The sequence below is a fragment of the Sinohyriopsis cumingii genome, chromosome 19, assembly GCF_028554795.1.
Source record: "Sinohyriopsis cumingii isolate HCF-2022 chromosome 19, ASM2855479v2, whole genome shotgun sequence".
Classification (NCBI taxonomy): domain Eukaryota; kingdom Metazoa; phylum Mollusca; class Bivalvia; order Unionida; family Unionidae; genus Sinohyriopsis; species Sinohyriopsis cumingii.
Genome location: NC_142979.1, coordinates 36365207 through 36391818, shown reverse-complemented (window position 1 = coordinate 36391818; position 26612 = coordinate 36365207). Strand labels below are relative to the sequence as shown.

General features: G+C 36.9%; 1 protein-coding gene across 1 annotated transcript; it reads right to left on the bottom strand.

Moving 5' to 3' along the window:
• Positions 1-490: 490 nt before the first annotated feature.
• LOC149775446 (heat shock 70 kDa protein 12B-like) lies at positions 491-20349 on the bottom strand. The gene is made up of 4 exons (XM_089943483.1): positions 20016-20349; positions 17428-17724; positions 16647-16791; positions 491-1551 (listed from the first exon to the last, which is right to left on the bottom strand). Exons 1-4 carry the CDS (start codon positions 20304-20306, stop codon positions 491-493), a joined length of 1794 nt encoding a protein of 597 aa, XP_089799609.1. The 5' UTR covers positions 20307-20349.
• Between the last annotated feature and the right edge of the window lie 6263 nt (positions 20350-26612).

The window sequence follows — 26612 nt, the reverse complement described above, 5'->3', positions numbered from 1 at the left end:
TAATTTCACACCTCTTAATACATGATGGTGCATATTTTATACAAGTAAATATGAATTGCAAATTAAGAACATGGGACAAGATATCAAACATATCTTGAAATGCAACATTTTTCCTATCTTTTCTTACGCATAAGTACAGAATACTTTTATGTATTGTGCTTAAAATAACGCCCACATTAGTAAAGTACATACTTTGTGTCTAAAGTTGTCAATACACAAAATGCAAATGATTTATGCTCGGTTTAGGTATCTTACTGCTAAATATTTTACAGCAAAAATACCAGTTTTCAAGTGGAGACATAAAGCAAGCAAAGTACTAATTATTCTGAGATGCACCCATTGGCCAATTAATGGATCTAATATCCATTTTTTATTTTTATAAACGTCAAATCGATGTACTATCGTTGACAACAAAATATTTACTTTCATTTTCATATCCTGATTTCCTTACCTACATATAAAAGAGCATATAAACTTTGGTGCGGGAAAATTAATCGTAAACTATATTTGTCTTAAATTCTTTTCCGGTGGTTACATCAATGCCCTTCACCCCCAGTTCAGTTCTCCCATAAATCATAGTTACTAGCGCATTTCTTTCTGTTCCCTCAGTAAGGTCGGGCATTTCAACAACAAGGGACCCAATTTTCTTGCATCCCTTTTCTGTGACATATGTAGGATTTAGCGACTCCGTTTGATAGATATTACACCTGATGCTTGTTTCTTGCTTTTCAAACGGTTCATACACTTGTGCTGGTTGCTCTTCATTTAAGGACACGATCTGGTTCCTCTTGACATGAATACTAAATACATCTTTGCACCAAATCTCACCAGAGCTATCTGCTATCTTCTTTTCCCGTGGATGCTCCTCGGGGTTGAATGGTATATGTATACCTATTCCGTACGTGAAACGAGAAATTCTGCTGTTAAAGATGTCTGGCTTTTGGCCGTATAAAACAGCTCCTTCGAGGACCGCAAAGAAAGGGTTGGATGGTACTTGTATGCGCCGGTGTGGAAGTGCCTCCGAAATTTTCGTCTGGACGATATGTGTCTCCGCTAAGCCTCCAACCAATATGACCTTCTCAATGCTTCTAGTACTTTCTTTGTTGATTATAGATTGAATGTCGGCAAGTATCAACTTCATCGGCTCATTTAAAAGTATCTCTGAAATAATTGCTGGCTTGAAGTGTATGCCACTGTTTGTCTTATTAAAGTATTTGGAATATATGTGCCTGTCATCTTTGATGATTATGTCTTTTGCTTTAGACCAAACCTCATTAGGCAGAGGAAGCCTTATCCATGATGTTTCCGGCCTTTTATTTCTTCTTATGACAACCTTTTGTCTCTCAAATTCAAGTTCCATTTCGAAAAGATCAGCTCTTTTACACCATGCAAGTGATGAAGTCCCATCTTTGGTTATGAAGACGTCTCTAACCAACTGGGAAAATGAATCGTTAACTGACTGCCCTCCCCAAGGACCACCGTTAGCCATCATTATCTGACTGAGGTGGCCGTTTTCCAATACTTCGACGGCTGTTATGTCAACTGTACCACCTACAAGAGAAGAAGTGGATTATAACACAACTATCACAATTGTATCTTCCCTTCGTTATCGCTTTTACCTTTCACGACTTCGTACCTCCACATAAACAAGTGTAACCTAACACAGATATGCAAGATGCTGTGAGGTTTAAGTTGAAATAATATATATTTGGATTACCGTATTTTCGCGTATATAAGACGCGTCTTATATTAAATTTTACTTACCCCGCACCCTAAGTGCGTCTTATATTCGTGGGCGTCTTATCTAATTATTTTTTTACACAAATCTATTCATCTTCATCTTCATCGTTATCAGTTTCGGCTTTAAATCCATCGAAACTTTCATCGAATTCACTCTCGTCGCCGAATACCTCCATAGCCGCTGATAATCTCACCTCGTTGGCGTCAGTGGTATCGGATGCAGCCGGTTCGTCGTCCGAAGAACTGATATCGGCGGCCGGTTCTGGAATTATCCGACACTTTCTGAAGCCATTGACGATTGTTGTTGTTTTCACTTTCTCCAGTGCCCGGAGAACCCAATTACACACCTCTACGTACGTTGCACGACGTTGTCGACCAGCTGGCGTGAAGGTGTGCAGCTCTGTTGCCATGCTCCTTGGCAAACTTGATGACGTCTAATTTAAAATCGGCCGTATATGATTTTCGCTTTGTCATCGTGAAAATTTTATAAATTTTATAAATGCTCAAGAGGTTGATCACTCATTTATTTATAACAAGAGACTGATCCCACGTATACCCTATATACCGGAATATACCGGTATATACTAACCCAAGCCGCTGAAGCCTAGGCCTAGCGCCTACAGGAAGATAAGATCAAACGATAACCGTTGCGGCCCTGCCTCAAACAATTCTTTGAACTCCAGCCAAAACGGTCAATAAAGCCTTGTTTACATCAGGTGAGTGATCGAAACATTAGAGATATTTGCGTTTATGACAAAGGAAAGTACCGGTAGCCACTTTGATGCACGTGGTTTGAAAACGGATTTTTACCGGTACATATTTGAACAAAACAACACACACAATTATTCAAAGGATTTGATTAAACTTTATTGGAACAATAATGTAATAGTAGTTAACAAAATAATATTAGATAAGATCAATACCGTTAGTAACTTATAAGTTATTTTAAAAAATCAACGCTATGTCATCTGGAGTCAATATAGGGTTTGCTCAGTTCGGCAGATCGCGAAGCCGAGTGCGTCTTATATTCGTGGGCGTCTTATTTAAAATATTTTTTACACAAATCGCCAAACCCCGCGTCTTATATATGGGTGCGTCTTATAATTGGATGCGTCTAATATACGCGAAAATACGGTAGATACATGATACATTATATAGGTGGATACAGTGCTTCAAACTCAATTGCTACTGCAACAATCATGACGTGGGTAATACTAATTTATGTGTAAAAATTACTGCATTTGATCTCACAATTTATGCGCTATTTGAATTTCATAATCACTGATGTATAGGAGCATACTATGTTAATATCGCTGCTCTGTACCCATTCATACAGGCTCCGAATGTAATAACAAAAATAGTGGCTCATATTAGGCTCACGTCAAACGTGCGTACGCAAAGGTGTACTGGTCTACTGTTTAGGAGGGCGTGGTATATTCTGTTTTGTTAAATCGTGATAGCTATATAACGGTTGTTTTTTTATGTCACAATAACAAAACCGCACAGCAGACACCATTATCATACAAAACTCCTTTTGTAGGTTAAATGATATAATACCTATATTGTGTGGTTGCTGCTGTAATGCAAATTACAAATTTTAAAAGATGGATAAATATGGTTCATGAAATCCAATTAAGATGACAATGTTTCCTACTTGTTTTAACACTAAGGTGCTGTATTTGTCAAAATTATTTGAATAGAAATTAAGCACCTAATCGCAAAGTTTAAAAAGTTCATACTATTTTAATAAAGTCGATAATCATTTAAATGAAATATTTGTTTTCTTTTGAATTTTGGTAAATGCAACCTGCTTTTAATATCATATTTAAGTCACATGTTCCTTGCTAATCCATTCCGTGGGAAAATGACAAGATTAAAAGACTCCATTAAGACAAATAGTTCAACACTGTTATTTTCGCAAAAGTTTAGCTTCCACTACAAAGGCGATGCGCCTGCATTTAAAGTATGTTAAGATATTTCTGGGGCTTTAACACTGTAACAAGAAAAATCTATAACCTGCAAGTGTTGTGTAGTTTTAAATGTTGATTTATTATTTCTACGAAACACAGCCAAAGAATTAAAAATAACTGATAGTTTGGTGAATGAGTTTTTACGTTCTATCAATTCCAATAGTTTAAAGTAATTAAAATACTTTCCAAAGGTATTCTGTCATTATGTACTAACACCAGGAAAGAATCACAGTGTTTTTAAATAAAATTATCTTTAAATGAATTCGCGGTACCATTTCAATAACGCTATAAGTCCAAATACCTTTGAATTTTCTCAGTAAATCAATACAGTTATTAATCAAAACAGTTTCTAAATCAATATGTGTTAGAACACTGCAATTCCAACGCATGATTTAAAACTAAATAAATGAATATTTGCCCTCAAAGTATCTCATCCAAGACGAATCGTACTATTATGAATAATTAATTCTGCGTTTAAAAAGTAATTTTATGTACTAAGTTAATACACAGTAGAGAAAATGCAATAACGGTATTTTAAATGAATTATTCTGTAATTTTGAAATGCTGATTGCAGTCATCAAGGTCACGTGGTTATTTTGGCTTTTCAGGAATGGATCAGTTTCTCAAAATCTGAAAATAAAGATCTCGGGTTATCTAGCAAAATCACGCAATTCCAAAACTAGACGCGCACTGCTGGGAGATTTACAAACAATCAGAAAGTCTGAACGTGAGAAGTAACCATCAAACAATTAGAAGAAATCTTAAATCTGAACAATGACAGTGTCTGCAAACAAGCATGTTAACAATGCGCTCATGCGCTCTAATTTGCGTGAAAAAGGAAGCTTCGTAGTTAAAATAATAGGAGTAAGTGTAATGTTGACATCCAACATTTCACAGTCTGTTTTGACTCTCCGACAAAGCTCAACGGACTGGAGATTTTTTTTAAAAAAAAAACAAAATTATCAGAAATGAATTTCCACCAGATTTATGACTGTTTATTTATATTTTGTACAGAAAACTAAAACAGTGATGAAATGAACCGTTTTTGAAGCATAAAAATTGTATTTTCATTTTTCGCTGAAAGGCATGTCACTGGCATTAACGTGTCTAGGATATTAACTTAATTGTGTGCGTGAAATGTGATTGCATCCCTACAAACAAAAAAGTCCTTTAGAATAACGTTATTTAAAAGTAACATACCCAAACTATATATAAATGTTACTTTTGAAACAAAATAAAATAGCAAAACATTAGAACAGTCTTATTCTAATTAAAATAGCAATTTTTCAGAATAATGTTATTTTAATTAAAGTTCCAAAAACTATAATAAAATGCTATTTATAAAAAATACCAGACTGTAGAATGGTGTTATTTTTATTAAAATAACAAAAACAGTGGAATAAGGTCATTTTAAATTAAAATTGTTTAGATAATTGCCAGACTTCGATCCAAGATTCTTAAAATGGGGTTTATATACATTTTCAGGGTGTGAAACTAACAATAGCCCGTATGTCAGAGACTAGTAGATTTCACGACAGACTTAAAAAAAAACAAACATTATTAATCAAATGCGGCTAAGGAAAATTTTATTCTAAATTTAAATTTGACAGAACGGGTGGGGACGGCTACTGCCTTCTGAATCTGCAAATATAGTGATTGCTTCCCCACTGACTGTAGTTACAGGTTATTTATACTACATGTTTCTAAACATGCTTTGTTAGCTAAATTGTACATACATCAAAACATGATTTGACAAATGTTATTAAATCTTAAAAGGAACTGGTATAGTACAAAGTAAGATAAAATGCATTCTAAAACAAATTTCTTGCATAAAAACCAATTTTGGGGCCTCGAGTGGCCGAGTGGTCTAAAGCGCTCTCCTTTACGGATCACTGCCATCTCACCTCTGTCTGCGGCGGTTCGAGTCTCGGATTCAGCCTATGTGGGTATGTGAGAAAGCTTGCCGGTAGCTTCTCGAGGGTCGGTGGTTCTTTCCGAGGATTTTCCGGGTTCTTCCTCCACCATTAATACTGGCCGCCATGTATAGCCTATCGTGTGCTGAAAAATGGTGTTAAACCCTACAACAACAACAACAACAACAACAATAATAAAAACCAATTTCTAAGAGAAATATTTCATTGCTTGGTAATATGTGTATGTGTTTATTTTTATTTTGAAGAAAAAAAAACATATTGGGAAATAGGTTGTTTATTCTTCTTCTTCTTCTTCTTCTTCTTCTTCTTCTTTTTATTATTATGATTATTATTATTATTATTAGTAGTAGTAGTAGTAGTACTAGTAATAGTAGTAGTAGTAGTAGTAGTAGTAGTAGTAATAGTAGTAGAAGTAGTATTTCGAATATTCATATTCGTTTATCAACACTGTAAGTACAAGTACCTCAGGTGATGGTATTATTCAGACTTTCCAGCTCCGATCTCCACTTTCAAGTCAATGTTAAGAACATTCACCCATATTTTGATGTTTAGCGCTAGATATCAGGAACGGCAATTTTTCAGATAAGCGTATTCTTAAAGGGGTTCATTCACATCACTGATGTTTTCTTGAACTAGTCTAATCAACCTCGAATCTTATAAGTGAAACATCGTGAGCACTATGCATGACTCCTCTCTAAAGTGCTGACTAAGATCATATAATATTAACATTATAAATGTCATTAACGAAATGATAATGACAGAATCTATTAAGCTGATAAAACTAACGAACATAATATAGATATACATAAATGTGAAAATAGACTACCATCTCTGATCGGGTGTATTGTTTCATCCCATAAAAATAATGAGAGTGGCATGACAGGGAAGTGCGAAAATTTTAAAGGTCATTTGATTGTTTCTGCTTTGTAATATATGAACTACATTTGCTCCTTGTTATATACTATGATCATATTGTCAGCGTGATTTATGTGGGAAGCAGGATTAAAAAATTAGTCATGTTTTTAAGGCTGCGGGTTGACCTTCACCTTGCTGATAACGTTATATTATTCATGTTCAAGTCACATTCAATTACACTGCCGACCATATAACTCTCTATGAGTGACTACTTTACAAGGGAGAAAAAAAAAACAGAAAGAGAAAATGAAAATGTCAAATGTTACAAGGGAAAAGTTTATAAGCCACTCAAAGTAAAATGGTGGGAGTGCAATAGAGGAAAATACATATATTTAATATTCTTTACTACTTTTGGGTGTTACATCAATACACTGGTAGTACATCGTCACACTACATACCACTAGCATATTAGCATATTTTAGATTGCACGTACATCAACGCATTCAATATTGGAAATTATTTGGAATATCACTGGAATTCAGTTGGAAGATCATATATTTCAACTTGTGATAACGCTATTATGACTATTTGGGATTTAATTCGCATTACCGCAAGTTCTTACAATCAGACTGTAGTTATCTTGGAATAACCAGTCTTCGGAATTCCGAAATTTGAAATAACCTGGGCCAGACACTTTCGCATCTACATACACAAACAGCTGATTTGTGAATATGTGCGCTTATTTCAAGATGTTTCAACACGAACTAATAAAATCTACCGTGATATTAAAATTGTAGATTCTACGCATGTGAAACGGCATCTTTACGGAATGAATCTTCTCCAGCAGAAATGTTTGGAAAAGAAGTTGAATATATGTTTTATAATGATTTTATTGAACCAAGCAAATTAATTGGAGTTCGCCGTGTATAATAGTACAAAAACCAGATAATACTTTACCTATGTGCACTGACTACAGGACATTGAATAGTGTCACCAAAACAGATTCATTTGCAATACCTACCGACAATGACATCATTGACAAAATTGGAAATGAAAACTATGTCACCAATTTCTACGTGTAGAGAACATTTTGGAAAATTCCACTTACGGAAGAGCAAACGAAATGTCAGCATTTGCATTTCTGGGTGGATTTTACCAATATAAAGTGATGTCTTTCGGTATGAAAAATTCTCTCTCAACATTCAAGCGTTTAATGAACATGGTACATCTCATGTAGAAGGCTTAGATGCATACATCAAAGACATCGTTATACACAGTGACGCCATTAAAGACCACATGAAAACTATCCGGAAATTCTTTCTTAGAATGCATGAGACAAATTTGACAATTAACTTGACTAAAAATGAGTTTTCTTCGAGCTTAAGTTAAATTTGTAGGAAATAATGTAAAACATTGTCAAGGTCAGCATATTCAAGTTAAGGTTTGATCTTGCAGTAATATAACTTCGTAATTAGGCTCATCAAATGAAATGGGAATCTGATTAAAGATGCACTTTCACGTAGTTTTGTACTATAGTGCTTTGTTTATATATTTTGTGTCATTCATGAGGCATCTTTCTTTTCCGGTATGAGGGAAGGTGCTATGTATATATACATTCTTTTTACTTTTAGTGCATAACTGTATTTATTTTTTTGTTTAAATTCTGTCACGTAGATTGCATAGGATCTGTAAATAGGTGTTGTCAAGTTTCTAATAATCAACATATTTACAAGTTTGGAGATATTTATGGTTGGCTAGTTAAAGTCAAGTGGTTGTGTACAAGAGTAAGCATTGTGAAATATTAGATGGAATAGTATGGTCAATCAAGTGGGGTATATTGCGAAATATATTCGTCATAGGTTCTTGGAGTTGTAAATAAGGACATAACCGAAACATTAATGCATTCCTTATTCAGATTCTTTAAATATAACAACTTATAAAAGGTCAACGTATACACGTGCATTATGAAATTTTCTTTTCACATTAAAATGGTTTATGCCAGACACAACTGTGGGCATTCAAATAAGCTACGGCAGTTTTTCTGACTTAAGTAAGATAAGTTTAAACTGAAGAATGTATGAATGGGTAAGTTCAAAATCACAGTAGACCAAATGCGTTTGAAATATTATCTATGCAAGAATACCTCTTTTATATCAGTTTTCATATGCACAACTATAGATATGTTTATCCTCATGAAATACATTTTTATTTCTTAAATATGGTTGTCTTCAAAGTAATATTGATCAGATAATCGAAACGATCATAACAATGCTTTGAATCATTTAGTGGAAGAAGATTATACACATTACCTAAACTAAGAGGACAACCCCATGTTTACACACCAACATTAGGAGGACCTCTGACATTAGGAGGATATCCTCCTAATGCTTCCTCCTAATGTATGTGGAGTAACATGTGAAAATATTTGATGTTAGAATTTATATAAGCTTTTCATCTTTCAAGTAAATCAAACTTTTGACCAAACAGGATTCTGTTTTGTCAGTTGGTAATGAAACATTTTCATCAAAGGCACTCCAAGTGCAATATGCAGCGTTAGTACAAGTAATGATAGAGACCAGGCTGAAACAACCGGTAAGATCAATCTTTATTTTAGTGAGGTCGCATGAAACTGTTTCAAGAATAAACAAATGATGTTAACCTGCCATCGAATAAGGCTGCCATTGCTAAAAATAGGGAAATATTAAATGTCATAAAAGATCATTCTGGCATAATTTGCACTGCGAATTACCACATCATTGGGCTCTTTTATATAGTTTTTCAGTCTGACAAGACCTCTCAGGCCCACCTGGGACTACTGTTTGTAAGGGAATGGAACGTAATGCATACACAATGCCTTTTACTGATTTGTATATGTAGCATATGTGAAATTTCAATTTTAAGGAAATTTAAAATAGCAATGCATGTGATACATTAATCTTTATTTACTTTGGATACATTCAATAGGTACAGCATCTGATCTTTTTGAAACCAAATCTGTAATTAAATGTGAATAAAATTTCTCTACATAATCAGATAATTGAAGGTTTAATTTAGTTTTAACAAAATAGTCCAATGGGTTTTCATGAACTCAACAAAAGTTGTCTCCGATGAATGTTTTAACCGAGATATTTCACTGTACCTCGTAGATTTTGAAGCTAATATTCATTTATTTCTAAAATCAGTTTTACTACCACTATGTATACACTCGTAACGTATGTAACTATACGTGAATTTATAAGTATAACTGTGCAGGTTAGAATCCTGCCATTATATCAGCACGGGATGGCTGCCATAATGTGTCCTCGGGTAACTCCAGTTGCCACTGTACAAAATAGTATATTTGTGTTCCTGTGATGGAAACTATCAAACCAAACCAAACCATGCATGCTTTGAGCAAGTCTATCAAGGAGGAGTTTATTAAGGGATCCAAACACATGACAATAAACTAGCAGCATCACGATTCTTATAATAATAATAATAATGATATTAATAATAATAATAATAATAATAATAATAATAAAGTTGTTTAGTTTTGAATATCAGTCAAGTTAATCCGACAGTTTATTTTACATCTTCATTGTTGAACATAACATTTATAAACCATATAAGAAAAACAAAACGCCAGGTATAACGTTCTGAAAGGAAATACTATCATGGAGAAGGAATCTGCTAAAGGGAAGAAAACAATACTGAGGCCAGCGTGTGCTATGACGTTAAGACTAAAACTTCTGATTCACAGTTTTGGGGAATATGGTACCTGTACTATTGAGAAACCCTTATTTAATAATGGGGTGAACTCTTATAATGGAGTCTTTATTATTCTATGAAATTATAATTTAGTTATTGTAATATATCTTTTTATCTTTATTTACTTTCTCCCTCCAGAGAAATAGAAACCAAGAAAAATGGACAAAAGAAGAAAAGATGCATTCTTGACAGCACTTGAAATATGTTTCCTGGCAGAGAGAGTGCCTCGAAAGAAAGACTGTCAGGATGCCATGACAAACTTTCCTCTATTGACAGGCAGAAACTGATGATGTCTTGTTATTTTTGTTTTCAAGTGGAGAACGTGCTTGGAACAAAGGAGATAAAAAAGAAAGCATTTTTGTCACAATAATGAATCGAATCTGACAATGAATCCAATGTCATATTGTTTACAGATGATCTCTTTTTAGCACTACATCTAATCCTATAGATTTCAGCTGATAAAACAAGCAAGAACCCACTGCAGACCAAAGGAATATATGTCCAGTCTATTCATATGTGTCCACTATTACTAGGATTTTCGTATCATTACATCATAATCTAATCAAGTCATCTGCATATGACCACAGCTAGTAATACTAAAAATGACAATTTCACTACCTCCAGTAACTATTGCTCAAAAATGCTACAGTTTTTTTTTATGTGAGAACGGTCTAAGTCGAAACCGTTCAAGAATGTGTAAAACAAAAGGTAAAATTGCTGTATCAGCCTAAACATACAATCAATTCCTCTACATCTGCATAATAATACACCTGAAAAAATGTTATGTATAACTTGCTTTTTCAACTGTACTAAACGTTTCTACCAAATAAATGTCTAAACCTTTCCTATTCCACTCCACAAATAATAAACATTTTAAAAGAAAATAATGCAACGAGCTGAAGCTTTAAGCATGTAATGGAGATTTACATACCATTGTGCCTACAAAATTTCAGGTCTTCCTTAGCGGGTTTTGGTAAAAAATGTAAAACGAAAATTTAAAAAATGTGTAATTATACATTGCTGTAATTATCTGAAAATTAAAATGTCATCTATTTATGACTTACAGGTAATAAAGATGCAGATTTCATGGTTAGCAACAAACAATATGCCCTCCTTATGATATATAAGAAGGGGCATAATATCACTATATATTAGTCTATATCCAGGAACTCAAGAATATTTGATTTCTTGGCGTGGTGAAATGGTATTTATTTAAGAAATACGGGTAAATTTAAAACACTGTTTTACAAAACCTTTTATATAATATCGAGGTCATTTCTGATGTGATGAAGAATAACCTAATATATATATATATATATATATATATATATATATATATATATATATATATATATATATATATATATATAAAGAGAGAGAGAGAGAGAGAGAGAGAGTTCCAAACTCATTACCTTAAAATAATACACTCAATATTAAAATTGGGTCAAATGTGATCTGCACAATTTCTATTATAACACTTACCTATAGTGAATAATTGCAGTGCGAAATAGAGTTGTCAGCTAGTACATGAGATATTTCTGCAATATGATTTAGGTTCTTTTTAATTAATAAGCCGAAATATGCCAGGTAATTGTTTGCTTGACCTTCACTGGCAGCACTGCAAATGGTAATGTGGTTAATTTACATGTATTCTACACTTTGTTTCTACTGTATACAATAAATAAGTTTGTTTCCATACTGGTTTTGATTGTTTATTACGTCAAAATAGATTAATACTGTAGAAACCCACTTAAACAACCACCTCTGTAAAGTTTAACAAGTAGCCTTTGGAAACAATTGTTCGTCTTAAAGAGGTTAATTTCTTCTTCATGTTTGATGCAAAACTCTTAAGCATGTAATTTTTGAAGAAAAGTACTTGCATAATGGTAGGGACCTTTAATGCAGATTTTAGTAATGTTAGGTCTCATTTACAGCATGCGTACAATTTCTCACCACGAATGTAGTTGCATATGATTGTATGAACTCCATGTACCTTGAGGTAACTCGTTCAGTTATTCTTTTGATACAAAATAAAGGCCCATCACCTTGCCAAAGAAATGATTTATTTTTGTTGCAAAGACAATGTTTCAACACTAGCCTTAAAATGTTTATTTTTACATCTACTTAAAGTGACGTGTAGGCCACTGAGGACTGGTGCTGCTTTAACATTTAAATGAAGGGCCTCTAGTGGCCGAGTGGTCTAAAGCGCTTTCTGTTACGGATCATTGCCATCTCACCTCTATCTGCGTAGGTTCGAGTCTCGGATTCAGCCAACGTGGGTATGTGAGAAAGCTTGCCAGTAGCTTCTCGTAGGTCGGTGGTTCTTTCCGGGGGTTTTTCCGGATTCTTCCTCCACCATTGATACTGGCCGCCATGTATAGCCTATCGTGTGCTGAAAAATGGCGTTAAACCCTACAACAACAACAACAACAACATTTAAATGAATTGTATGCATGTGTCACTATTATCACAATCATACGTACACGCTTCTTTGAATACTACTATCATAAAGCCTAAATACGCAAAGAATGTGCTTATTGCTTACGTTTAAAAACCAAATTCATGGCAAGGTTAGATGCTGTTTGGTCAAGTATTGACTAAAAATATGAACGTATATACAAAAAGAGGACCTACAATATCTTTATTATTGGCATGAAAGAATATATTTTATGAACGGTTCTAATAAAAACAGATTGGAATTTTGCAATGAAATACATTCTTCAGGTTTACTCAGGATATCTGCGAAGCTATGCCAAATTAGTATTATACAACGTAATGTAATTGCAATAAAACCGAGTTACAAGGCAGTTATGGTGCACCTGATTGTCCTTAAACAGGCTGTCAGTTTGCATCGATTTGCGTAGCGGTTTGGTCAGCGTATTGAAGAACAGTTTTTCTTGAAAATGTGTTATTTTGTCAATAATTGTACTGCCACTCTCACTCTCGAAAAAGTATACATGCTGTCTGTTAAAAATACCAAACACTTACAATGGTTATTTTGCACTTTGTTAGCAAATTTTATTCGTCATCCATACGCTGACATTAGCAGGCTGGTCGGTCTATTGTCATGAACTCTAATCATATTTAAGATTCCTTCAGTCCATCTTGTGCAGGTCCATAAGCTTCCAACACATTTATAAAGACTTTCGAAACATTTTAAACACCATCTGCATAATTAAATACATGAGCCTGAGAACTCCAACTTGTAACTTTACACTTTATTAAAGGTAGATGACACCCACATATATTACATGTATGTATGTTAGCACATGACTGAAAAGGAAAATTATTTTAAGAATGCAGAATGATAATTAATTCGATAACTTTATTTTTGGGTTGGGCTATTTTCAAAGCTTCCATACGTAGTTTTCTTCTTTTGTGGAAATATTATGACCCTAGAGGAGAGATATGACTTAAATCTGTAACAACCCAACGAGTACAAAGACCACATGAATGGATTGGGACTGATGTTGACCAAAACAACAAAAATAAGCATCATGGAGTGGGAACACAGATGATATCGACAACTGTTTCCAGTAAAAGCAAATTCCAAATGATAACCATTGTGCAGTGATATGCGGACGTGGAAGCCAAGAAGCATTTTGATGAGTAGCTACAGAAAACGTATGCCAGTAACAATGTGGGATGTCACACATGGGATAAGTGACATCAATGCAAACGTGGACAGCAACAACAGCGAACGTGAACGCATCCTAAGTAAGAGGGGCATAAGATAGATGAATGACCAGGGAGAGCTCATTGTAACTTCTTTGGACTTAACAATCTAATTATGAGTAGGGTACTTTTTCCCATCGTGATCTACAAAGTTGTATTGGATACCCTAATTGAGCAACAAAGAATCAGAATATATCTCACAGATGAAATATGATTCTGATGGATCTGAGAGGTTGTGGAACAGATGCGGAATCAGACCATGAGTTAATGATGGCAAAATTACAGATAAAAATCAATAGCATGAACAAGACTGGATTTTAGACACCCATGATATGACACCTCCAATCTCACGACTATTGAGAAACAACAGGAGTTTGAGATATCCCTCTTCAATAGATTCCAGGCTCTTGCAGACCTTGACGGTGGCTCCATAGAAAGAAGTATATGTGTGTGTGCGCGTAATTTGAGTTTTAACGTAGTTTTAACAAATTTCCAGTCATATCGCTACGACGTCTGCAGTGTGGCAGTTTACATTCATGTCAGGCACTGTGACATCATGCCGGAGACATGTAGCATCATGTCCCAGGGAGTCACATTAACCTGACACCAGGCCAATCAGTCCGAACACTAACCTCTTAATGCTGAGCGCCAAGCGAGGCACTTGCTGGTACCATTTTCATAAGTCCTTGTCATGACTAGGATGGGGTTTGAATCCGCGACCCACTGCATCTGATGCGGACGCTATACCGAATTCGGCCACCGGAGGCGTCCCCATAGAAAGAATTGTGAATGGGTTAGAAGCATATTCGAGTTATCCTGTGAAAAAATTATGTACTTCATAATACAGGAGGTCAAGAGTTGATTGTCAGATTATATAATTAGGACGATTGAAGACACGCACGAATGCGTGCAGAGACATGTATGGGCAAATTCCGTAGCAAAGCAACAGCGTCTTCAGGAGGAATACAAGACAAAGAATAAAGACGTAAAGAAGATCGTGAGAAAAGGCAAGCTGGAGTTTCCCGATGCTACAGATGCAAACAAAGCTGCGAAAATAAATTACAAGAGAACAATTTACAACGTTATATATCGCATCAATCAGAGAGGAAAATAAACAGAATCAAGCATGTATGCAGAAAGAATGAGAATATCCTAAGAAAACCGGCAGAATAGTTCGACGATTTGATGGAACATATCATGAACTTGATTAGGCTTACGTCTGTGGAAAATTCAACCGTCGTAGAAGATGGAGAGGATCTGGACATCAACAGAGGACCCAATATCAGAGAAGAGGTCATACAAGCAATCGGGAAACTCAAGAATGGTAAGCACCAGGCTCCCAAAAAAGCATCCTACCACGAGCCTTAACAGTAGATGCCACAGTTACAGAAGACAATTTGATTGATCATATACAGGAAAGAAGAGGTGCCACAATAGAGAAAGCAGGGCTAGAGTGTTACGATTCCCAAGAAAGGAGACTTTAGTGACTGCCAGAACTTGAGAGGTATTCAGCCCCTATGTTTACCAAGCACGATTCTCACAAGGCTAATTTTGGAGAGGACTAGTTCTGCAATATATTCCAAGCTGAGCAAAAAACAAGTAGGATTCCAGATAAGTGAAGACGGATTTCACATACCATGCGGAGTAACGATTCCAACATTGTTTGCCTTGGCTGGATTGGAATACTCAAGGCAAACACAAAATAATACGACCAGACACGACTTTGCAGAAGAACCTTGGACACCAAGCTCAAGACACATCAACATGTATTGGAAGGAGGAAAAACAGATAGCCCAAGACCATGACAAATGGACAACTGCAGTGAGAACTTTGTCCAAGTGAGAACGAAAAGGATTCCTGCTGAAGGTGATTTTTTACTTAGTGAATGTAAGATATTATTGATTCATCGTATTGAAGGATATTATTTAGTGGCATCAGTGTTATTATAATTAGGAAAACTTCCATTATTTCTTTTACATTTGGAAAGTAATCTTTCATTTGAATAATGGTAAAGGAAATTGCTTGCATTAGTTGGATTATAAATATAACATTCTACACGATCTTTTTGAATAATTATTGGCGGAGAATGGGTTTGAATATGAAATGATTCTACAGTAACTGGATTGTGTTTCTACAGCAACTGGATTGTGTTTCTATACTAAATAAATCATCTTATTTATCAAAGAAAGCCTTCAGTTAGCTCGTTTAAGTGTGCAATCCTTTTAAACGTTTTATTATCAACTGTTTTATATTACTAAAAACTGTTTTTGAAAGTTATATATATTTTGGAAGTCAAGATTCTTTTCTTCTATCCAAAGATCGGTTTTATCGATTTCGAAACGGTCATTATCTTCATACATGTTAAAAGTCCATTATTGTCTGTTAAAACCATTTTTTAATTAAATATCAGCACTAATTTCTCTAATAGTTAAATTGTACACATAATGACTTTCGTCAGATAAATTATATAATGGATCAATAGGAATAGTTAATATCTAAAAACTTTTAATTTATTATATAAATGTATTCAAGATAAGCAGTAGTTATGTAAGTACCAAAACGGAATTCTTCAGGCAAAAATAAATAAGGAAAATGCTCGACAAACGCCAAAAAGAAATACAAAAAGTGTGTTATCCTTTTATAGTTTCAGAATCGCCGTGCTAAATCTATTATTTATGCAAAGTTACCTCCCATATCCACGACCATAAACTTTATACAAAGTTACCTCCCATATCCACGACTATAAACTTGTTCCCAACACTCCCCAGTCCTCCCATAAATGTCTTCTCCTGAGGGGATAAGTACATGCAATGTACTGCGGCGGCCTCTGGTTCCAGAGCTATAATCAACTGATCATCTGGAATACCTGCCTACGGTAAAACAACATTAGTAGTTAAAGTCTGTGTTCTTTGAGTTTGGCATGCCTGATCTAAGATCCTTGACTATTTTCCCCAACCGCAAACATTATTTTCTTTCTGAGTTATATTGTAATCCCAATGCAAGTCTTCTTTAATTAAAAAACAGCTCTGTGCAACACGAGGAAATATGTAAACATGCTTACAATAAATGGCATAGACATCAATTTATTTGCTATTGAGTTATATATATGCTTCTTTCTAGTCAAGAATCGCATTACAGTTTATGAAACTATATAAAACTTTCAGCAGCCTCAGTAGCTAAATGGCAACGACGGACATTTTAGACAATCTCAACTTCAGTTGTTTGATTTGAGAAACATTCTAACAATAACATTTGCATCCATACAATATCGCATTTTGGTTGAACCTCAGTCTAGTTTATTTTCACTTTATATATATATATATATATATATATATATATATATATATATATATATATATATATATATATATATATATATGTGTGTGTGTGTGTGTGTGTGTGTGTGTGTGTGTGTGTGTGCGTGTGTGTGTGTATGAGGACATTAGTTACTTTATAAGCAAAAGTACACTGCGTTAATAATAAAACAAAAATTGATATGAATATACTAGACTTGCTGACTTCCTCATGGAAGCTTTCGCAACATCATTCCAAATAGCAGGAACTGTAAGGACCCATCTAATCTTTTTCTCATCTATCTCCCTTTTCCTTTCTGCATCGGTTGTCTGATCTTTCCCATTGTCTCTCGCTTTTTGTTTGCCATCATATCTGTCAAATCTTTCGAGACAGTCCTCTTTTAATCCCTCAATGAATTTAGACATTACTAATGCAAATGGCATGTGCCTTCCACCGTAGTCCTCTGCTTCAAGTTTTAGATTTTCCGGGTTTTCGTCAGTCATGAAATCCTTTAGATATGAAGGAGAGATGCATATGAGCAAATGCCTTTCTTAACGAAATAAAATTGCAGCAAAAAAACGTCTTTTATTTTAAATGCCTCTAATATTGATAAAAACAACTCATGATAAAAAAGTATTGGTAATCAAATGAAAGTATTTGAGCGCGTAGGTTCTTCGGGAATTTTGACTTTATCGAAATTTTACTACAAGCTAAATGATAGTTGCGAAATGGTAAAACTATTTCTGCATTCCAGTCAATGAGAATAGTGAGAACAAATAACAAATAACAAATTGTCAGAATGTTATATCTCGCCTTTTAAACATTTGGCTAGATTAATGGCACTAGAAAAGTATGCTAATGTGACCATATATTGCCTGTGATATATAGAATCTATGTTGGGGTTTGGACCGAGACAAGGAAATCTCAGTCAAGGGTGTATATTATTTGTCTCCCCGCGACTGGGATTTCCTTGTCTCTGTCCAGACCCCAACGATTATTATTTTTCTCACCCAATATTTTTCCTTTAAAGTAAAAAGAATTCTGCACTAGTGTTCACGTACAATGTTTACATGCGGCGCAAGAATAAAACTGTTAATGAGGGCTGTGGTGTGACCGTTGTGTCCGAAGTACACAGTTTATACGCGTGACCAAGGAACAATAACAACATAAAACGTCGCATAATAATGAGGTATTATCACATTTAATATATGGATGTCATATTAAATTGACAATAAATAATTAATATTTATTACAAGAAACTGTTTTATTTTCATCTGTTCCAATTTTGAAAAGTTATAATGTAAATAATAAAACGTTATTGGCTACTCAGCGCTACTGTTGTTGTACTTAGTACAAGCTGTAACGAAGAGTAACATCTTTCTTTAGATTATTCATGGGTAATTAGAGATCTGTGTCATTATCGTATATAACTATTCTTTACTTTGGAGCAGGTGAAACTGTGTGTGACATACTTGTGTTGTCCTTAATATTGATTGTAAAATTACCCCCGTGTATAATAGAACCTCCAAAAACGGACTCTAGCTGATAACCATGTGCTAAACTTTCAAGTTCACGGATTCTTTGAACATTTATATTTCTGCCCTGGAAATATGGTATGTGCTACAGTGAAATTTGCTTATGGATTAATGTGCTGACGGATAATTGATTCCTTCTGGCTGGTAAATGTATTATTTGTCATAAAATAGTGTAGGTATATTTTTGATTCAACCGGGGCACAATGGAGATGCTTAACAAAATTAGAAAAAGCATGTTTTATATAACACTTTTCTGGCTGTTACTAAGTTTTCCGTAGTTGTTAAGAGAGTTGGGAGGCTATGAAGTGTATAGGTTTATAGTCTATATGCATGGATCAGTGTTTTCTGTTATATTGTTCATTTCACACAGCATTGAGAATTTTATCCTATCTGTAGCTCATTTTCAGGTCAGCGTCATTAAATGTAGCTAACAGTATATAATTTGTTTCACACGAAGTATTTAAAACTAGTTAGTTAGCTTTAGCTACATTTAATGAAGCTGATTTAAAAATGTACCGAGCTAGGCATGCATATAGGATAAAAATGATCATGCTGTGTGGAACGAACAAGCATAAAACCAAAAAGCTCGACATCATATGCGATTGTCTTTGTCTCTCTCGAAATGTTTTTGTATGGTGTTCTCAAAGATGGATTTAACTTAAGTTACTATGTTTTTGTTATATATTTGTTGCTGTTGTTGTTGTTTTATTTTAGTACAACTACGTCAGGCACATCAGAAGACAACAAGGGTTTCTTTTTTTTTAAATAGTTCTGAGCGCGTGGTCTGAGATAACTAAACTGAGACAGGAAAGTTGTTGTTGTTGTTCTAGGATTTAACGCCATTTTTCAGCACAAGATAGGCTATACATGGCAGCCAGTATAACTGGTGGAGGAAGAACCCTGGAAAACCCAGGGAAGAACCACCGACCCACGAGAAGCTACTGGCAGTCTTTCCCACATACCCACGCTAGCCGAGCCTTGGACTCGAACCCACGCAGACAGAGGTGAGATGGCAGTGATCCAGAACGGTGAGCGCTTTAGGCCACTCGGCGAGACAGGAATGGTACGGTTAGCAAAACAAGTAGATCAGAATGACTAAGCTAAATACAAAAATAAGTACCGTTGGCACCTAAGGCAACATCAACAACGGCAAAGTAAATGTGTTATTTATATCTCACAGTGTTTCGAAATCGATACAATAGGTTCATTAACTAATTTAAATACCTCATTATAACACCATCCAGACTCTAATATAGTCCACTAACCTTTCTATAGAGAACCATTTTGAAGTATTTGAAGAAGTGATATTCAGATTCAGTTCCTATATCGCATAATCGTAAATATTCTCTTTCTGCATCTTCGCCAATAGCAATCCTATGTAGTGTCTCGCTCTTGAGAAGCAAACACGTGCTAGTTTTATGTGTATTGTTTGAACTGCTCCAATTATCACTTATCCACATGTCCCTAGGGTTCTTCTTGAAATCGCTGGTGAACTGATATGCATATCCCGAGTGCGTGCTCCCGATATCAAGAGCAATAACGATATCTGGCTCCATAGCTTCTGTCGATCGTACAAATCCCTATTTTATGTCACTTTCCTGCTCCCTGTAACTTCAAAAAAAAAACACTGGACACATTTATAAATAAGAAATATATGTTACAATGAGAAATACAAAATTACCCACATACGTATAAATATCAAAGTAGTTTTACTGCCGGGAAAGCTTAGTGATCAATGTATCTCATGAACGATTTTGTTTCACTTTACAAGCATGTTCTCAGCTACGCTAGCCGTGAGGGAAGGCGCTTGTTGATCGGCGGAGGTCCGACCTTTGTCGTTAACAATCCACTGCATGCTATCACAACTTGTTTACATGTGTTATGTGTCTGAATCTATGAAGCCTGTAACGAATTCGATCTCAGTGAGAGACATTGAACCATCTTGTATTAATAAGAACAGATTTCGATGAAATTAAACATTACCAAACTTTTCGAATCAGTTCGAGTATTATAGACATCCATGTAATATACGACGTAAATTGGATTACCAATTTTACCATTTCCGAGCTTAGATTATTTAATAACATTTAAGGAGACTGCTCATGTGGCTAAAGTGGTTAAAGCGTCCGCCTCGGATGCGGAAGGTGCGAACTCCATCCAAGTCATACCAAGACTTATAAAATGGTACTATCAACTGCCACGATAAGCGCTAAGCAATAAGTGTTAGAACTGGTCGGCCTGGTGTTTGGTTAATATGACTGGGTGAGACATGCTACAGGTTAGCAGCATGATGCCCAGATCCAGACATCACTATCAACTACCATACTGCAGACATCATAGCGATCCTGGAAAAATGTTTAAGCTACGTTAAAAATCAAATCGCACATGCACACACTTTTAAAGAGACTTGGTTTTTATTACTTATTAAAAAATCTTCCAATTTTATTATACGCTACGTGTGTACAGCTTAAGAAGGCAGGCCACATGTTGTCTGGTTGGCTTTGATTATTATCTGTGACTTGGTGAAATTTCTTAGTATATTTTGATGCAACTTCATCTATAACCTATTTACATGACTAAGCATATCTGTATAGACGGTACTATTGAGCAAATTATAAAAAGGTTGGTACTATTATAGAGGTTTATACTGTCATGATATTGCAAAAGTTGGATTATGTTGGACATTAATTATATTTTCTATCATCAAACAGCCTTCAAAGCTCTATTATATCTTACGCTTGGTGTAAGGGGTGTCAAGGAGGAGTAGTACTTCTATTCTGAGGGGTAGTAGTCGTACTCCCTTGGGGGGTAGCTAGTCCACATTTCGTCCCCACTTGGCGCTCAGCTCTCACCTGCGGATCCAAGACGCTTAGCATGATCAGCGGCCACACCACAGGCAACGACATCGACTGGCCGGCTAAACCAGATTGAGGGTAACCGAGATTCCTAAACCCTCGGCGAGTTTAGGGCTTGTCACTCATTGCATGTGAAGACTCGACCTGGCAGACTGCACAGAGTAACCATAAGCTGGTCAACGGGCAGGAAGGCGGACCCAGGTGGAGCGCTAAGAGCACGGAAAGACACGTAGGACACCGTGGTGATCCAATGCATCCAGTCTCCATTTCAGGCGTCTTGACTACGTCTTGCTGCTGCACAAAGTGGGGCCTGGATAAGAGAATGAGGCTGACGCAGCGCAACTCTCTCTCACGTTTATCTAACTCACACGCAAGTCATTTATGTCATCACCCGTTCCCAAGTCGTATGGCGATGGGCGAGCTGCGACGCGACAGGTGTTGATGCACTTTCAGCCGTAGTGGCGGACCTGCACGCAGGCGTATCAGGCCATAGGGTCGTCTTCCATTGACCAGAAACAGAAATGGATGTCGGCAGCCGTCTGAGCGACTAAGCAGACCTTTTTAGGATAGCGCTGCTTACCTCCGTAGCAAGAGGAAGAAGCTAGAAAAGGTGCCCTAGAAAGGCCTGCTTCAACTACCCCGAACCAGCTTAACGCGGCTGGACGGAATCTCATTCTTGCGGTCGAAACACAAATAAATCCCGAAAGGTTTCCCTCATTCTTGGTGCGTGGAACAAACGCCTTCTATTGGATCGTGCCAAGACTAACAGACAGAACAGAAGAACTGCGCTGATTGAAAAGGGAACTTACTCGCTACAAGATAGAGATAGAACCCCTGACTGAAACTTGCTTGGCCGTCGAGGCAAGTTGACTGAAGTTGTAGCTGGCTACACATTTTTCTGGAGTAGACGTGGCACCGATGAACGTCGTAGTCTGAAGTTGGTTTCGCTGTCAAGTCGAGTTTGGTGAACAAGTTCTCCATCTTACCAAAGGGAATTAATGAACGGCTAATAATGCTGAAGCTACCATTACCTGGAAAAGCAAACCACATTCATTAGTGCTTATGCACCATCCATGACCAACTAGGAGGAAGCCAAATACATGTTCTACCAGGATCTAGAATCTCTGATTGTTTCAGTTCCAAAATCAGATAAGCTGAATATTCTTGGTGATTTTAACGCCAGAGTTGGCGCTTATTACATCTCGTGGGAAGGAGTTATTGGTAGACATGGCATTGTCAACTGAAACAGGAATGGACATTTACTCTTGAGGATATGCGCAGCATATGATCTCCTGATCACAAACACCGTCTTCTGTCTAACTAATCGTGATACAATAACTTGGATGCGCCCACGGTAAAACATTGGCATCTGATCGACTACATCTTAGTCCGTAGGAATGACAGGCAGGATGTCAGTGTGACCAAGGCCATGTGTGGCGCTGACTGCTGAAGAGACTGCAGGCTACTGATTTCCAAGATGAATCTTAGAATTCAACCTCTCAGACGTCCAAAGCGAAGTAAAGTCCCAAAGCGACTCAACGTTTCAGGCTGAAAGTCTGCAGCACTGAGCAAGCTCTGTCTGAAGCTCTGACTAGCCATCTGAAAACCACAGACGCTGATACCAATGACGTAGAGAAATGATGGGCGGCCTTCAAACATCTGCTGTACTCTGCTGTATCTGAAATCCTTGGCGTCACTGTGCGAAAGTACCAAGACTGGTTTGACGAAAACTGTGAAGAAATACAGGATGCAGGACACGTGGCTGAGCTTAAAGGCTGATGATATTCAGTTCTTTGCCGACAGACATGACATGAGGAATTTAGATAGAGCTCTTTGTGATGTTTATGGCCCAGTAACATCAGGCACAGACCCACTCTTGAGCTCCGATGACATCACTATCAGAACCGAGAAGGAGAAGATGCTGAATTCCTCGGCGGAACACTTTGAAGGTGTTCTCAACAGACCCTCTTCCATCAACGATGAAGCGATCAACCGTCAACCCCAGGTGGAAAACAACGAGAGATTGGCAGACCCTCCAACAGTGCTGGAAACTCATAATGCCATTGCTCTCCTGTCTAGTGGGAAAGCTCCAGGAGTAGACCCAATCCCACATGAGATCTACAATTCTGGTGGGCCTAAGCTAGTAAAAAGCCTAACAGAGATGTGTGTGGGATGTGAAAGCAGAAACGCATACCCCAGGAATTCAAAGAAGCGTCCATCATCTACATTTACAAATGCAAAGGCAATCGCCAAACCTGCAACAACCTTAGAGGAAAATCTCTACACTGCATTGCAGGCTAGGTCCTAAAAAGGCTACTGCTGAATAGACTCTCTGAGCACCTTGATCATGGCCTACTGCCAGAAAGTCAGTGTGGCTTTAGAAAGGAGAGAGGCACCATTGACATGATCTAGGCAGAGGCAAGAAAAGTGGCTTGAACAAAATGTTCAGCTATTCATAACGTTCGTGGACTTGACTAAGGCGTTCGACACTGTCAGCCCGGAAGCATTTTGGAAGATTATGGCCAAATTTGGATGTCCAAAAGTATTCATTGAAATAGTGATGCATTTTCATGATGGCATGCTTGCCAGAGTCCAGGACCAGGGTAACTGTTCCGAACCCTTTGCAGTTACAAATGGTGCGAAACAAGGATGCGTCTTAGCTCCCACTCTCTTCAGCCTCACGTTCTCCGCAATATTGATGGAGGCATTCAAGGCCATTGATGTGGGAGTAGTATTTCGATACCGAACTAAAACCAAAGTCCAAGTTGAGAACATTCGCGACCTCCTGTTTGCAGATGACTGTGTCCTCAACTCCAGCACGGAAGCAGGCATGAAACAGGGTATGTACCTCTTTTCTACAGCGTGCATCAACTGCGGACCCTCCATCTCTACCAGCAAGACCGATGTTCTGCATCAGCCAACTCCTGGGGAAGATTATCTGGAACCATCCATCACTGTCAATGGCCAAAAGCTCAAAAATGTAGACAGTTTCTCATATCTCGGCAGCACCCACTCACAAGCATTCCACATGGACGATGAGGTTAAACACCAGGATTGCTAAAGGCAGCGTAACATTTGGCAGTCTCCGCTAAATTGTCTGCGATAGGAGAGGCATCAAGCTTGCCACAAAACTCAAAGTCTATGAAGCAGTCGTTCTCCCCATCCTCCTCTATGCTTGCGAGACCTGGACTGTATATAGCCGCCATGTTAAAAAACGGAACCATTTCCATATGAGCTCCCTGAAAGAAGTACTGAAAATCAGGTTGCAGGACAAGGTATCGAAAACAGAGGTGCTCACTCAGGCCGGCATGACAAGCATCCACACTAGCTGTGCAAGGCACAACTCCGAAGAGCTGGCCATGTTGTCCGCATGCCGGTAGAACGCCTTACTAAGAAGGTCTTCTATGGAGAGTTACAGCAAGGCAAGAGATCCCACGGTGGTCGAAAAAGAGGTACATGGACACCCTCAAGGCCTCACTGAAGAACGTAGACATTGACCCTGGCAGCCGGGAGAGCGTCGCTGCTGATCTGATCGATCTGCTTAGCGTTGTCAAGTTAATGCCGGTGCGGCAGCCTTTGAGCAGAAAAGACTGGTGGACGCAGCTGAGAAACCTGATTTGCTCAGACCCAGGAACAACAGTTCCGCAACTCCCAATCAGCAACCTGTATATCCATGTCTCCACTTCAACAGACTCTTCCGGACTTGGGTCGAACTGATCAGCCATCTCCGGACCCACGTCCAGTGAATCGATGACATTGAAGGGTCCTCATAGACACTGATGGAGGAACATCGTCATCATCATTTCTCCCGCTTAGATAGCACCACAGGAAAGGCTGGTCCCTAACATTCGAATCGTATCTCATTATATTGCTAATATACTTGAAAAGGCGAAAACCACTTTTGTATATTTTAACATTGCCTATATTGTTTGCCAATGAACATTCGGATGACAGTTTTTTTTTACTGTCATCAATATGGTAATAACACATTTAAATTTTTTCTTAAAAACTGCCCTAAATTTGAATTCTACAATATGCATTGTTACATTTATGTAGGATTTTTAACATAAATAAATCAACCATGAAATAGGGACAGCCGCCTTTAAACGCTTGGATCGTTTTAGCATTTCTTCATTATTAAAGGGTTATTAGTTATATCAATTCTTGTTTTCAATGGTATAAAATTACCAAATTAAAGGAAACTGATCTCCAAAGAAGAAGCCAAGAATGTATATATTTAATATATAATAATAGCAACTATTTTGTTTCAAATTAAGTTCTCAAGATTAGAATGATTGGTGAGTTATTTCCACATATGATTTCAGCCTCTATAAAAATTAAAACTATCATACTTTTCTGGCGGACATTGACAAATACAGGTTCCTTCTTTCATCCAGCTATCAGTCAATGCATTGTAACCAAAACATTCTCTACAATCAAGCCTTTACAATGGTATATTGTGCTCTGATGACTTAATGTAAGATGAGAGGTACAGAGAGCTACCCAACATCTGACAAAGTCGGGCTACGACAAAATTTCTAACTGCGATAGAAAGGGCAAAGAAAGCATATCGACCTTATTAAATGCAAGGAAAACTAAAACGTGGAACAAATACCTTCCATTCTCACGTTCCACCCAGAGAGCTCACATGTACGTTTCATCTTTCAAAGCTATTGTAAAACCATAGTATTGTGTAAACCGCATTGTATTGGACTCGTTAACCTCCCAGATGGCTTCAATTTTATCTGATTTGTGAGTTGCTACCGATAAACTATCTATAATATATGCAACAACACATTCACCCCCTAGACCTATATCATGTATGATTGATATGCATTAATCAGTAAATCATTTGCATAACTATTAATTAACTACTATTCTTTTCCGGCACTTTCGGATTTTTCTGTCACCACGCTTGCTTGTTCCGTTCCTGAGTTTCTAATCTCTTAAATTATTGACAAAGGAATTTTGGTTCCACATAAGCAGAACCATATTTTATTTCAGCTA